General features: G+C 42.7%; 1 protein-coding gene across 1 annotated transcript in view; it reads left to right on the plus strand.

Annotated features, from left to right (window-relative positions):
• LOC311127956 (protein arginine N-methyltransferase 3-like) overlaps positions 1-14,273 on the plus strand; it is a 129,950-nt gene that overhangs the window by 99,087 nt on the left and 16,590 nt on the right. Inside the window, exons 14-15 of the mRNA XM_084159859.1 lie at positions 8,960-9,010; positions 9,538-9,625. Coding sequence (XP_084015985.1) covers positions 8,960-9,010; positions 9,538-9,625 — 139 coding nt within the window. The remainder of the gene's footprint in view (positions 1-8,959; positions 9,011-9,537; positions 9,626-14,273) is intronic.

Consider the following 14,273-nt stretch of genomic DNA (forward strand, 5'->3'; position numbering starts at 1 on the left):
AAATCCAAATAAAAATCCATTTGAATTACAGGTTGTAATGCAACAAAATAGGAAATATGCCAAGGGGGATTGTGACGAGGTGTGAATGAAGGAGTCAGGCGCAGGAGGTAAAATACCGAAGTCCAGAGTTTTTACATAAATAAAACGCACCCAGCGTCAAAACGAAACTATCACAAGGGAAATATTCCACCTTGGCAATAACAACACGAAGAGTAGCTCAACCGAGCTACTCGTTCTCACAATGAAACAATCACTCACAAAGACAAGGGGAACAGAGGGAACACTTATACACATACTAATTAGGGGAATGACCACCAGGTGTGTGTGATTGACAAGACAAGTGGAGTGATGAGAATGGGATCGGCAGTAGCTAGTAAGCCGGTGACGACGAACGCTGAAACCTGCCCGAACAGCGGAAGTCGTGACAGGGATGAATACTTTTGCAAGGCACTGTACTTTCTGAAGGCACTGTAAGAGCTAGCTTTCCCTCATTTTGACTGGAAAAATCTAAACTAGAAGATTGATTTTAATTACGTCAACACCTTTTTCGAATATTCCAACGTAATCTTTCGCTGTTGACAACTTTGTGGAATTTCTTCGAGGTCATCATTTTAGGCCTCAACTATCGCCGCATCTATAATAAATACACTTCTGGGGGTTCGGGATAATTTTTTGCATGTTTAACGAACAAGAGTAGAAGAAAAATACTGTCTATCTGTATGGTGTAGGAAACGCCAAGCCTCACACATAGCATACAGTGCATTCGGAAAGTAGTCAGACCCCTTCCCTTTTTCCACATTTTGTTCCGTTACAGCCTTATTCTACAATTTGATTATTATTATTATTATTGTCTACACACAATACCCCATACTAACAAAGCGAAAACAGGTTTTTCTTACAAATAAAAACAGAAATACCTTATTGACATAAGTATTCAGACCTATTGCTATTAGACTCGAAATTGAGCTCAGGTGCATCCTGTTTCAATTGATCATCCTTGAGATGTTTCTACAACTTGATTGAAGTCCACCTGTGGTAAATTCAATTGATTGGACATGATTTGGAAAGGCAACACACCTGTCTATATAAGGTCCCTCAGTTGACAGTGCATGTCAGAGCAAAAACCATGCCATGAGGTCGAAGGAATTGTCCATAGAGCTCCGAGACAGGATTGTATCGAGGCACAGATCTGGGGAAGGGTACAAAAAAAATTCTGCAACATTGAAGATCCCCAAGAACACAGTGGCCTCCATCATTCTTAAACGGAAGACGTTTGGAACCACCAAGACTCTTCCTAGAGCTGGCGGCCCGGCCAAACTGAGCAATCGGGGGAGAAGGTCTTTGGTCAGGGAAGTTACCAAGATCCCAATGGTCACTCTGACAGAGCTCCAGAGTTCCTCTGTGGAGATGGGAGAACCTTCCAGAAGGACAACCATCTCTGCAGCACTCCACCAATTGGGCCTTTATGGTAGAGTGGCCAGATGGAAGCCACTCCTCAGTAAAAGCACATTAGTTTGCCAAAAGGCACCTAAAGGACTCTCAGACCATGAGAAACAAGATTCTCTGGTCTGATGAAACCAAGATTGAACTCTTTTGCCTGAATGCCAAGCATCACGTCTGTAGGAAACCTGGCACCATCCTTACGGTGAAGCATGGTGGTGGCAGCATCATGCTGTGGGGATGTTTTTCAGCAGCAGGGACTGGGAGACTAGTCAGGATCGAGGGAAAGATTAACAGAGCAAAGTACAGAGAGATCCTTGATGAAAACCTGCTCAGGGCCTCAGACTGGGGCGAAGGTTCACCTTCCAACAGGACAACGACCCTAAGTGCACAGCCAAGACAACACAAGAGTGGCTTCGGGACAAGTCTCTGAATGTTCTTGAGTGGCCCAGCCAGAGCCTGAACTTGAACCCGATCGAACAAAATGTGGAAAAATTCAAGGGGTCTGAATATGTTCCGAATGCACTGTATTTCTGAAGAAAAGTAGTTCTTCATGATGATCTGTCAAGAACAAAAATAGGCGAGTGGTAATCTAAATTGCATATAGCAGCTAAAAAAAAGATCACCCAAAATGGCAGCCCTCTTGATTTACTATGAAAGTTATAGTGGCACACCTGACCAACCCAGTTTTTGCAAAGCCTATAGTTGTCAAATGTTCTCAACTGAGTCTCCTGTAGAAACGCAAAATCTGCAAACCCAAAAATGAGACTCTTTGACGTTCCATTAAGTTATTGTATAGTTTGATGGGCGGCAGGTAGCGTAGCGGTTAAAAGCGTTGGGCCAGTAACCGAAAGATTGCTGGTTTGAATCCATGAGCCGACTAAGTGAAAAATATGTTGATGTGCCCTTGAGCAAGGCACTTAACCCTAATTGCTCCTGTAAGTCGCTCTGGATAAGAGCGTCTGCTAAATGACTAAAATGTAAACATGTACATGTATTAGATAGGCCACCCTGAACACCCACGTTCTACACCCCTGTTATTAGAGCACATAATTAAAGAGTTTCTCTCAGAATAATAAAGTACAGTGTTAGATAGTTGAAAAAAAGTATGGGGTAAAACTGAAAGGACGACAGAATAATAACATTATAACTTAATGTGTATCTTATTAAAATGGACCAGTAGAGTAGTCATTTTCATTTTGGTTATGCACACATCCCTTAGTAATTTGACAATGTTGGTCTAAGAATGAATCTAGTTGTCACACCCTGACCTATGGAATTCTTGTTTGTTGAGTCAGGGTGTGAATGTCTATTTGAGATCTATGTTAGTCTATTTCTATGTTGCAGATCTAGGTTGATCTTTCTATGTTTGGCCGGGTGTGATTCCCAATCAGAGGCAGCTGTCGCTCGTTGTCTCTGATTGGGGATCATACTTAAGTAGCCTTGTTGCCTACCTTGGTTGTGGGATCTTGTTCCGTATAGGCTTGTATGTTTATAGCCGGAGGACTTCACGTTACGTTGTTTCTTGTTTTGTTGTATGTTTATTTAGTTAAATAAACATGTACACTTTTCACGCTGCACCTTGGTCTGACCCGTCTCTCAACGATCGTGACACTAGTGGAGCTAACCCATGGAAACTGCTCATTCTCCTCCATAATCACTTCATAATGTGAGTGTGTGTGTGAGAGCCACTGTAATCACACATTTCCTGCTCTCTACCCCATGTCATTTCTATTGTGGACCCCACACCCTATCCTCGCAACCTCTCGCTCGCTTTGTGGTTAAACTGCAGTGCGCACGTTAGTGTGTGTGTGTGTGTGCAGGCACTGCGGCGGAACAGCGGGAGAAGGGAGCAGGCCTGAGAGTAGAGTAGGGAGGTAGGTGCACTGTGGCCTGCACTACACAGCAAGCAGTGCACTGACTGGGGCCGGGAGAGAGGAGAGGAGGAGGGGCACATTCACACTAACCCTCCCGTGAGTTAGCTGTGGAGGAAGCCTCCACGCCTGGATAAACCCCATCAAAAGCGTATTAGCCCTCCCTTCCTTCCCCCCCCTTCCACTCCCCCTGACCCCCCCTTTCACACTCCCCCCTGCTGTATAATAGTATCTGGTCGAGCCACGTGGCGTGCTGACACGCAGCCGGGCGAAAGGGGAGTGATGATGAATTGCTCCCTGTTGATGTTATCCGTGATGATAATTATTAATTTTCTCCCTCTCTTCCCTGGGAACGGTGGTCCGGAGTGCGGCAGCATTCCAGACCCTCCTCCGCGGGCCGCCGGAAAGACCCCTGTCATCACTTATCCCCGACAGATCCTGGGCCGAAGGCTAAACGCTGATGAAAATAAAAAGTGCTAATTTGATTTCTCCCGTTTTCGCAGTTTGTGTGTGTCTTGCCCCCCGTAAGTCCTCCTTCTCTCTCATTCAGCGTCCCCCTTTCTCACTCCCTCCTGGCCTCTCTCCCACCTTATTTTTCTCTCTCTCTCTCTCTCCTTCTATTTCTCTCTCTCACTCCCTCACCTATGCAGAGGTGGGTAGGCTGTAGTATTCGTGTGTAGCAGCCTTGTGGGGGTCTTATTTTTGGCTTCCGACCATGGTTAACTAAGCCTGTACTCTGCTTCAGTCTTTGGTGTTTCACATTACAGTAGTGAAGCTTTGAGCTGATTAAGCTGGAATTAAGCCTATTTATCCCAGTTAGGAAGCATTTCCTTTTCATTTTTTCATTCCATTTTACTTTCTGTACTGACATGCTATTTTTCTTTTTCAGAAATACAGTATCTGTAGGTGTTTTTGTAGGTGGTCCTCTGTAGCTCAGCTGGTAGAGCACGGCGCTTGTAACACCAAGGTAGTGGGTTCGATCCCCGGGACCACCCATACACCAAAAATATATATATAATGTATGCACGCATGACTGTAAGTCGCTTTGGATAAAAGCGTCTGCTAAATGGCATGTTATGTTATTATGTTATTTTTTTAATAGAATTTAAACAGCATCATTTGTTTTTTGTAATCTTATTCTGAGTGAGTAATTGTTTTTCAGTCCCTGAAGATAGTTGATTCCTTCTAGTGTTTTTTATTTATTTTTATTATCATAAAAAAAATATATATGGATCATAAAGGCTATTTTAGCTGTCAAGATGAATGTTTCTCTCTTATGGAGCTCCAGAGCTTCACTGCGACTATCCTGCCTAGTCTAAATCACTGCTCAGTTTCAACAGTCCTCTTATCCAGTTGAATGAAGGGCAACCTATGGTCTGGAATAAGGCAGTCTTGTTAACAAAATTAGGTTTAGGCTAAGTTGTAGTAGTTTGTGTTGAGCAATTCATCATTAGTAGTTTTATACAGTATATTTATCAGTTTTAAGGTTTAGTTGTCTGTATTAAGAGGTTGCTGATTTGTTTTGTTCAGGCAGATTGTATTTGTCAGGATTATGAAAGTTAAGCATTCTAGAGACTTTATGAGTACGGGTAAGCGCAGTGCTGCCAATGCAACCTGTGATCTCACACTTTATAATGTTAAACCCTCAACTCACCAGACATTTCCAAACATAGAACAAAATCTGAGGTGTTTGCAAGTTTAATTTCTTTGATTGTTTTAATGGACTTTCTCTCTCTCTCTCGCTCTCTCCCGTCGAAAAAGTTGAAAACAATGCAGAGGTGACAGTCAATCCCGCTTCTGACGCGTTGTCATCGCCGACGAGAGGCGAGGGTGATCTCCACCTCGAAAACCAGCGAGAGGTGAATCCACTCTGCCTGACGAGCAATTAGGCCTAATTTCCCAATTACCTCGCGACTGAGCGTTTCTGTGGCGTTCATTAAAAACCATAATTGCATTGGGTTGACATGCTCTTTTTTCCCACTTTGGGCCGTTTCTCCCAATCTGGCTCAGTGCTAGCGCTAGTGCTAGGTTCCCGCCCCTTTCTGTCTGAATCGATAAAGGCTGATTTGTATAACGCGGCGTTGAGGAGTATGTGGAACATGGAGTCGATGACGGCCCGGTGATTATGAAGTATGGACCACCGTTTGTTTGTGTGTGTCCAACCTCCTTTTCTCTGGGCACACATTCACTCTTGCTATGAAATACCTGAGAGGGGAGTGTTGAATCATACCTTTAATACTGATGTGTGGTGTAAATACTAAAGATAAGGTCTTGCTCATTTCAAGGATTGCTGTACCTGAGGGATATTTTAGCTTCATGGCCCACCAAGTTCAACCACCACCCTCTCAGAAGTAAGCTATCATGACTCCTCCGCTATTTCACACTCACTGTCTCTCTGTTTCACTCTCCTTTCCTTTTCGGCCATGCTCTTTTCCTGTCTATTTCTCCCTCCCCTTTCTCCCTCTTTCTCACCCCTTGCATTGATTCTGGTCCCCTTTGTCTGCGAGAGCCAGCATCCAAGTTGTCAGCTGCGTCAGGATTAAAAGCTATTAGTTCTGCATCATTGCCACTACAAGTGCGCTCTAGAGATTGATAGAGTGACTCTCTTCCTTCAGTTGGGGGAGAAACAAGAGGAAAACTGGCCTGGGGGCCGTCGTTTTTACCTCACACATCTACAGAGAACAGTCACCTCCAGGGTGTGTGTGTGTGAGGGAGAGAGAGATTTCAATTTGTTTAGTTATGTGAATTGTTTTTCACTCAAGTGTTTGTTTATAGCTTAAGGCTCAGTCATGTATTTACTTCACAAATGTGAGAACTGAAATGAACACCCACCATGAATTCATAGAAATAGTGTAATTACAAAATGCTCTATTCATAAATGGCTGTGCAATATACATATATACTGTACACCCTTCAAGAATACCCAAGGCATTACATGTATACATACACACAAACACATAGGCCTACCCTTTAAGAGTAATACAAACAATAAGACATGCACACACACACACACACACACAGGGTTTAGTTTCATCATGAAATGACTCTCACTTTACAATACATGGGCTGTGTCCGAGTCTATTCTGTTTGAAATTAGACCTAGTAGCCACCACATCAAAAAGCCAGCATTGCTTATTTCGTGTAACACACCGGTTTTAGCCGGTCAGCAAAATATGCCCAGTATTGTCAGGGACGGCCAAAAAGTAATTTTTTTTATATTGTGAGGCGACAGGCCTCTGAGACGAGGTGAGGTGTACCACATGGGACCGTGTGTTGACTCAGACAAATTTAAGGCTCCATGTTGTTTTTAGGTGGGAGGTTGCGGAAAGGGGACCTCTGGTTCTATTGAGTACAGCCCCTCACCAGCGAGCCATGACTGCCCACACAGTAGCTGTGGGATAATGCCAAAGGTTTAGTACCCACTCTAGAAATAATGTATTTTGGTTTACCGTGGTGTCCATATCCTATGACATGTAGATATACATTGTGTTAACAACTCACTACCCATGCTTGTCTAGTGTGTGACGTTACTGGGGAAGGAATGTCTACACTGGTCATGAAAATCATTGGTGAAATCACTTGAAAAGAGAACAACAGTCCAATTCATTGGTTGTTTCTATTGTACTTGAGTTCCACAACATGCAACCAAAGATTATGATAACTAACCTAAAATAGGACAGCAGCATTGTTTACAATGGGAGCCAATGAAGCACAGTGGGCAGAACAAGCAAGGAGGTGGGCAGATCCAAGCACGAGCTAGCAAGATCCTATTGGCACATTTTAGCATCTATTTGCATATTTTCGTTGGGGAATGCCTACTCTCTGAAGTGTGCGTGTGCAAGAACTCAAATTCACTCTTGTACTTCAAACAACGCAATTTTTTTGAAACTTTGGCAAAGGATCAAGTATACAAAACTGTTCGGAACATATTTTAGTTTTGGGAACAGAACACTGTATTGAGATTGGATGTTTCATATATGAGAACATTTGCAGAGTGTCGGCCCAGTTTCATCTTGCTCCATCTTCTCCCTCTGCCTGCCACTGGACTTCCTCTTATCACCATATTTGGTGGTGGGTGGAATCCCGCACCGGATGCTTCAGGTTTTTACGTGGCCTATCTGGGTTTCCCCTTTCATCTGTGATGTAACTCTCATTAGTGGCTGGCTCACTGTGTTGCCTCAATGCTTCTAACCTGATTTTCAAAACCTTTACATTTAATTTAGAAAAAATGTCATCTCTATTGTTCTCTTTAAAATGTTCAAATTTGATTGTGTGAATCTGAAATGTATTGATTGATGGAATTACCAAAGCATCTAATTAATTATGTTGTAAGAAGGACAAACCAATGTCCAATTGTTAGCATTGAATTGAATAAACAGAAGACTGCGTGTCTTGTAAGTTTCAACATTGAATCAGTGCAATTTACTGCAAGTCATAACACAAAGGACAACTTTATTATGATCAGCACTGTAACAAAACCATTTTAAAAGTCCTTAAAATCATTTATAGTAGAGACAGTTTCATGTGGCTGTAAGAACAAATGAAAACCAAGTGATGAGAACAATTACAACGTGTCTGTTGTATCTTGTTGTATGAGAGTATTTTCAGCATTTCACCATCAGGCTCTGACCCATGGCCACATTTCCCTGTATTCACAGACCAAGCTTCTCGCACACTGTGTCGTACACTGTGTCGCTGTGTAACCTTTGTAGGTGTAGGGATTAAGCTCAGGACCTTGTCCACTGTATACTATATCTTGTCCTCCATTTGAGGCCAAAGAGAGGTTTTGTCCAATGCTGTGCGTTACTCTGACTTCCAGGGAAAAGTAAAATGTTTTTTTCAATAAATGTAAAGAAATACAGTGGATTGAAAATCAATAATTAATTACCAAAACTATCATGTTAATAACCAAAACTAAGCAATTTTTTCAGCTGTGACCGTTTCGGTTTTTACAATTTAGACTTATTTTGGACATTAATGTATCCCCATAGCTAGCATATGGCTAGCTAGCTCTACCTTTGGACAGTTGTACATCCTCAAAAATATATATTGTAGTCCCAAAACCATACATGAAGATTTACTAACTTATTCACTCATTTTATTCAAGTGTTGGCAGACAGAGCACTCACTATATGGCCGTGATGGAAGGGGTGCAATCCCATTTCCTGGTTATAATTGTAGGTGTGTGGCTTAAGGCACATTCATTCTACAGTCTTTTAATGTGTGTTTCAGTAATAACATCCAAAGTGGGGATAATACTTTTCAGAAAAAAAAATAAGTAAAAAAAAAAAAACTACTAACTAGGTCAAGATGTTCTATTGAAATAATAGTGTAAAGAAATTACTAAAAAATATAATTGTTTAATTTTCAAAAATACATTTTTGCCTTGGAATGAATTAGAATATATCATGATGTAAATAAATGTCCTATGCTTGAAGAGTTATTTGTTTTCAAACTATTTTAACCACTTCTGTAGAATGATCCATATTGTGCACTACTTTTGGCCAGGCCTCATAGGTCAAAAGTAGTGCACTATGTAGGGAATATGGTGCCATTTAGGACGGGCCCCAGGTTATCCAAACAAGTCCAGCCCCGGGGTTGTTGTAATGTCACATTCTAACAACCCTCTCATATTTCATTTCCAGGCCATCGTGGGCTACTTTGACATTTTCTTCGACAGAGACTGCGGCAACAAGGTAAACAGCATGCGGTGGCCCAATTTCATTCACGCTTTGGCGTTCCCCACGTACTTGGGAGGCAATCGACGCCGGGGCATTTCCTGATTGCTGATGTAAGCACCCACCGGAGCCGGCGATTCGGAACAGCCAATGCCAAGCTCCGCGAGCGACGTGCCGACATGTCTTTTAATTGCACGTCCTATTTTACCTGCAATGTGAGCATAACTGCTGAGATGTAACGCTACAACACGTATAATGGCAACTAAGGTTATATGTGTGAATTAAATACCTCTTGTCTTTAGAAGACTATGAGTAGGATAGAAGTACAGATTTATAAGATGGGTTTAATAGGTTTAAGAGTGTGGGACCGGTTAATGTTCTACTACGGTTGTGGAATTATTAGACAAGGCACAGAAATACACAGAAATAGAAGTGTCACAATGGAATGAGTTGTTATCCTTATTCCTCACTGTTGTAAGTTCATGTACATCATGTTGATTGCTGTTGCCCAAGACTAAATAACGTTTTCTGCTTTTGAATTACAGGTGATGTTCTCCACGGGGCCACAGGTCACCAAGACGCATTGGAAACAGACAGTATTCCTGCTAGAAAATCCCATCCCTGTACAAGCAGGTCAGTATCCCAGACAGCACTGGTTTCCTGAATATGCGTGTGGGGACGCGTGTGTGTGTGTGTGTGTGTGTGTGTGTGTGTGTGTGTGTGTGTGTGTGTGTGTGTGTGTGTGTGTGTGTGCGTGCCTACATGTTTGTGCGTGTATGGACATGTCTGTCTGTGTCTATTGTGGGTGCACAGCACGCACACCCAGCTGTCACCTGTGATGTTATTTTTTACACGCCAATCTTCCTCAAACATCATACTGAGAGCCAGGTAATCTGTCTGTGGTGCTAATGTAGACAGGGTGTGCAACGCTAGTTATCTGTCACGTATAGAGAGACAGAGTGAGATCAAAACTAATCAGTCAATCAAAAACACCATGTAAAACTTTATCTGATAGCTTACCTCAAGCAAGCGTGTACTAATCCACGAAACGTTTATAACTGAACAGAACATTTGATAACTAAGCCAATTAAAATATTATTTTATGAAGTGATGCTGTTACTGATGTGATATGTATGAAGCTGTGTGTATGCAGTGAATTCATGTGTATGATGTGAATGATGGTGTGTGTGCGCACGTACAGTACATTACATTGTGAATTATGGTGTGTGTGTGCACACGTACAGAACATTACATTGTGAACGATGGTGTGAGTGTATGCAGTATGTTTTGAACGATTGTGTGCGTGTGTGTGTGTGTGTGTGTGGGTGTACAGTACATGGAGAACATGTACTGTACATACACAAACGCACTATACATCGTGAACGATGGTGTGTGTGTTGTATGTGATGGCCTGTGTGCATTATCGTAATGGGAATCAGGGATGTGTCCAGTGATGTTGGGATGGATGAGAACGTAGCTCCGTGCTGTCCAGTCTTCCCCCACTACCATCAGATAGGAGGCCAGTGTAATGAATGGCCTGTATGGGGACTGGACATCCACTGTCCCCGAGTAAAGCACCACTCAGCCCTGGGCAGAGCCACGATGACTGTCATCCCACTGACACTCCCGCAACATTAACACAACGTTCACAATGCGTCCGTCAGTTAAGTGCCAGTCCTGCTTTCGAATCTGTTGAGACACTGCAGTGTTGAAATGTGTAAAGACGGTGCGGAGCAGCAGTGTGTCCGTTAGCCATATAGACTGCTTTTGCCCCCCCCCCCATAAAAGCAGACACATTAAAACATTGCCAGAAATGGTAAAACATCCGTATGTGGTAAGACACCTCAGTGTTAGAATGGGTTAAGACACTGCAGTGTTGAAAAGGGTTAAGACGCTGCAGAGTGTGTGGAAAGGTCGACTAGCATCTGCTGACAGTCTGTCCCAACTCATAACAGCAGCCGCTGCCATATGCACACTGTGTGTGTGTGTGGGTGTGGGATGGGAGTGGGTGGGTGAGTGTGTGAGAATGAGATTTGTAGTGACTGTTGTATTTTTTCTTAATTTATTCTTTTTGAAGAGTAAATCAGTTTGGTACAATCTACAATGCTCCGGTAGTGCTTCTCTATCCATCAACACTCTGGACACACACACATCCTGCTGGCCTCATGCATGCACATTTCATTCTTCAAACAAGCAGACACACACAAATGCCTTCCAGCCCTAAGGTAAATGAGGTTTTAGCTCAATGCTCTCTGTATTTGGCGCTAGCTGACTTACCCGCAGAGTTATGAGACCCCCGAGTTAGGCTGTGATCACTCACTACTGCTGGAACGGGTCCCCCCCCCCCACCCCCCACACACACAAACAAACACGTGCACACACATAGCTCACTATTATCACGACACTCACTACTGCTGAAATGGGCTACATTACACTCACACACATACCTCTGTCATTACTCAGCACTGGTGGAATGGGCCCTGCCCTGCATACGAAACACTCTCAACACAGAGCAACTCAGCTGGAAATATGTTATACGTGGGCAATTACAGCGTTATGGATGTGACATTACAAACAAAATCACAAGCTAAATGTCTCACAGAATGGACAGACAAAACATAAATTAAATGTTTGAGGTGTGTGGCTACAGTACCCCATGGGGGAGCGTATACCCCAAAAAGCAGACTTCTAAATATTGGCATATTGGAGAAATAAAGCAAATAAAAGGCGTTACGGCTGTGACAAGCTTTTTGGGGAGACTGAACATATTAGCAAAAGTCTGAGTTTCTAATGCTTTTGTAAGGAATTAGGGTGACATTTGGCACGCAGACAGAGAAGGGAAGCGGCAGGAAATACATTAGTCCTCCCTTTCCTCTCTCAGCTCAGAGCATAGAAAAAGGAATAGAATGGTATGGCTAGACAAAGTGCCATTTGACTGCAAGCCAGCTTCCCATCAATGATGGTGGGATTATCTCTCTCTCTCTCTCTCTCTCTACATCAGCATTCCATTGCGAGATACAGTTTTTGATTGCCGATAGATAGGCCTAGTGCACGGTTCTGACTCTGTCTGCCTCATGGCCGACCTGCCTATACTGTGCCCCTCCCCGCTCTGTCTCCCTCGCTAGCTTGCTATGAACGATGCAAGTGTTTGTGTTCTCAGAAGTACAGCAGCTAATCAGTCTCCTCCGTTACAAAAATACTGAATCTTCCTAGTGGAATCTAATCTTGACGTGCAAGAAGTCGAGGGATCAATTATTTTGTAGTCGACTCTCGACCACTACATCATCGTCGTTAACAGTTGGAAAAATGGCAGGGAAAGGCAAACGACAATATGAACGATGTCCTGTATGGCAATACTTTGAGAAGTTAAATGAGGTGGAATTGAGGTACAGTAATGGTAGTACAGGTGCAATGCTTAACCATCTGAAAGGGACGCACCGTGACACCCAAATCATTGCTTGCAGCAGCGCAGCTACATTGTGAGTTCACGTGGAATTTTATGCATTTTTCTTATTGTTTTAACAGAAAACCAATTAAAAAATTGCAGTTTAAACATTAAGATTTATTTTTAATTTGTCAAATCCCTAACACACACACGGTGGAATCAATTTGTATCCCACAAAAATCAGGAATCAACACATCAATACAAAAGACAATTTGGAGAGAGTATAAAGACTGGAAAGGGCAAAGGTACTGACCTCATAGAAAGAGAGATGGCCTTTGTCCCAAGTGGCACCCTATTCCCCTATACAGAGCATTCGGAAAGTATTCAGACCCCTTGACTTTTTCCACATTTTGTTACGTTGCAGACTTTTTCTAAAATGGATTAAATAGTTTTTTCCCCCTCATCAATCTACACACAATACCCCATAACGACAAAGCAAAAACATGTTTTTATAAATGTTTGCTAATTTATTACAAATAAAACACTGAAATATCACATGTACATAAGTATTCAGACCCTTTACTCAGTACTTTGTTGAAGCACCTGTGGCAGCGATTACAGCCTCGAGTCTTCTTGGGTATGATGCTACAGGCTTGGCACACTTGTATTTGGGGAGTTTCTCCCATTCTTCTCTGCAGATCCTCTCAAGCTCTGTCAGGTTGGATGGGGAGCGTCACTCCAGTGCTATTTTCAGGTCTCTCCAGAGATGTTAGATCGGGTTCAAGTCCGGGCTCTGGCTGGGCCACTCAAGGTCATTCAGAGACTTGTCCCAAAGCCACTCCTGTGTTGTCTTGCATGTGTGCTTAGGGTCGTTGTCCTGTTGTAAGGTGAACCTTCGCCCCTGTCTGAGGTCCTGAGCACTCTGGAGCAGGTTTTCATCAAGGATCTCTCTGTACTTTGCTCCGTTCATATTTCCCTCGATCCTGACTAGTCTCCCAGTCCCTGCCGCTGAAAAACATCCCCACAGCATGATGCTGCCTCCACCATGCTTCACCGTAGGAATGATGCCAGGTTTCCTCCAGACGTGACGCTTGGCATTCAGGCCAAAGAGTTCAATCTTGGTTTCATCAGACCAGAGAATCTTGGAGCTCTACGGACAATCCCTTCGACCTCATGGCTTGGTTTTTGCTCTGACATGCACTGTCAACTGTGGGACCTTCTATAGATAGGCGTGTGTCTTTCCAAATAATGTCTAATCAATTGAATTTACCACAGGTGGACTCAAATCAAGTTGTAGAAACATTTCAAGGATAATCAATGGAAACAGGATTCACCTGAGCTCAATTTCTAGTCTCATAGCAAAGGGTCTGAATACTTATATAAATAATGTATTTCTGTTTTTTTATTTTAATATATTTGTAAAAAATTCCAGAAAAGTGTTTTTAGCTTTGTCATTATGGGGTATTGTGTGTAGATTGATGAGAAAAATATTATTTAATCAATTTTAGAATAAGGCTGTTACATAACAAAATGTGGAAAAAGTCAAGGGGTCTGAATACTTTCCGAATGGACCGTATATGGCATGATTATAGGGAATTGGAGTGCCATATGGGATGCATCCAGGGTGAAAGAACAGTTTCGTTTTAAGAGGGGAAAAGCGAGTAAAGAGGTGAGAATTAAAGAGTGAAGAGAAAATTAAGGAGTGAAGAGCGAGTTAAGAGGATAGAGGGAAAGAGGCCTTGTAGAAAGAGAAGCAGGTGGAGGAGTTTAAGTTTAAGAGAGAATCTGATTAAGAAGTGAGGCTGGAGAGAGTGTAAGAGAGACTTCGGGAAGTGAGAGGGAATTAAGAAATGAAAAGAGTTAAAAAGATAGAGGGGGAGGTTATTAATGTAGTGG

The sequence above is a fragment of the Coregonus lavaretus genome, assembly GCF_964263955.1.
Source record: "Coregonus lavaretus genome assembly, chromosome: 4".
In the NCBI taxonomy this organism is placed as follows: Eukaryota; Metazoa; Chordata; class Actinopteri; order Salmoniformes; family Salmonidae; genus Coregonus; species Coregonus lavaretus.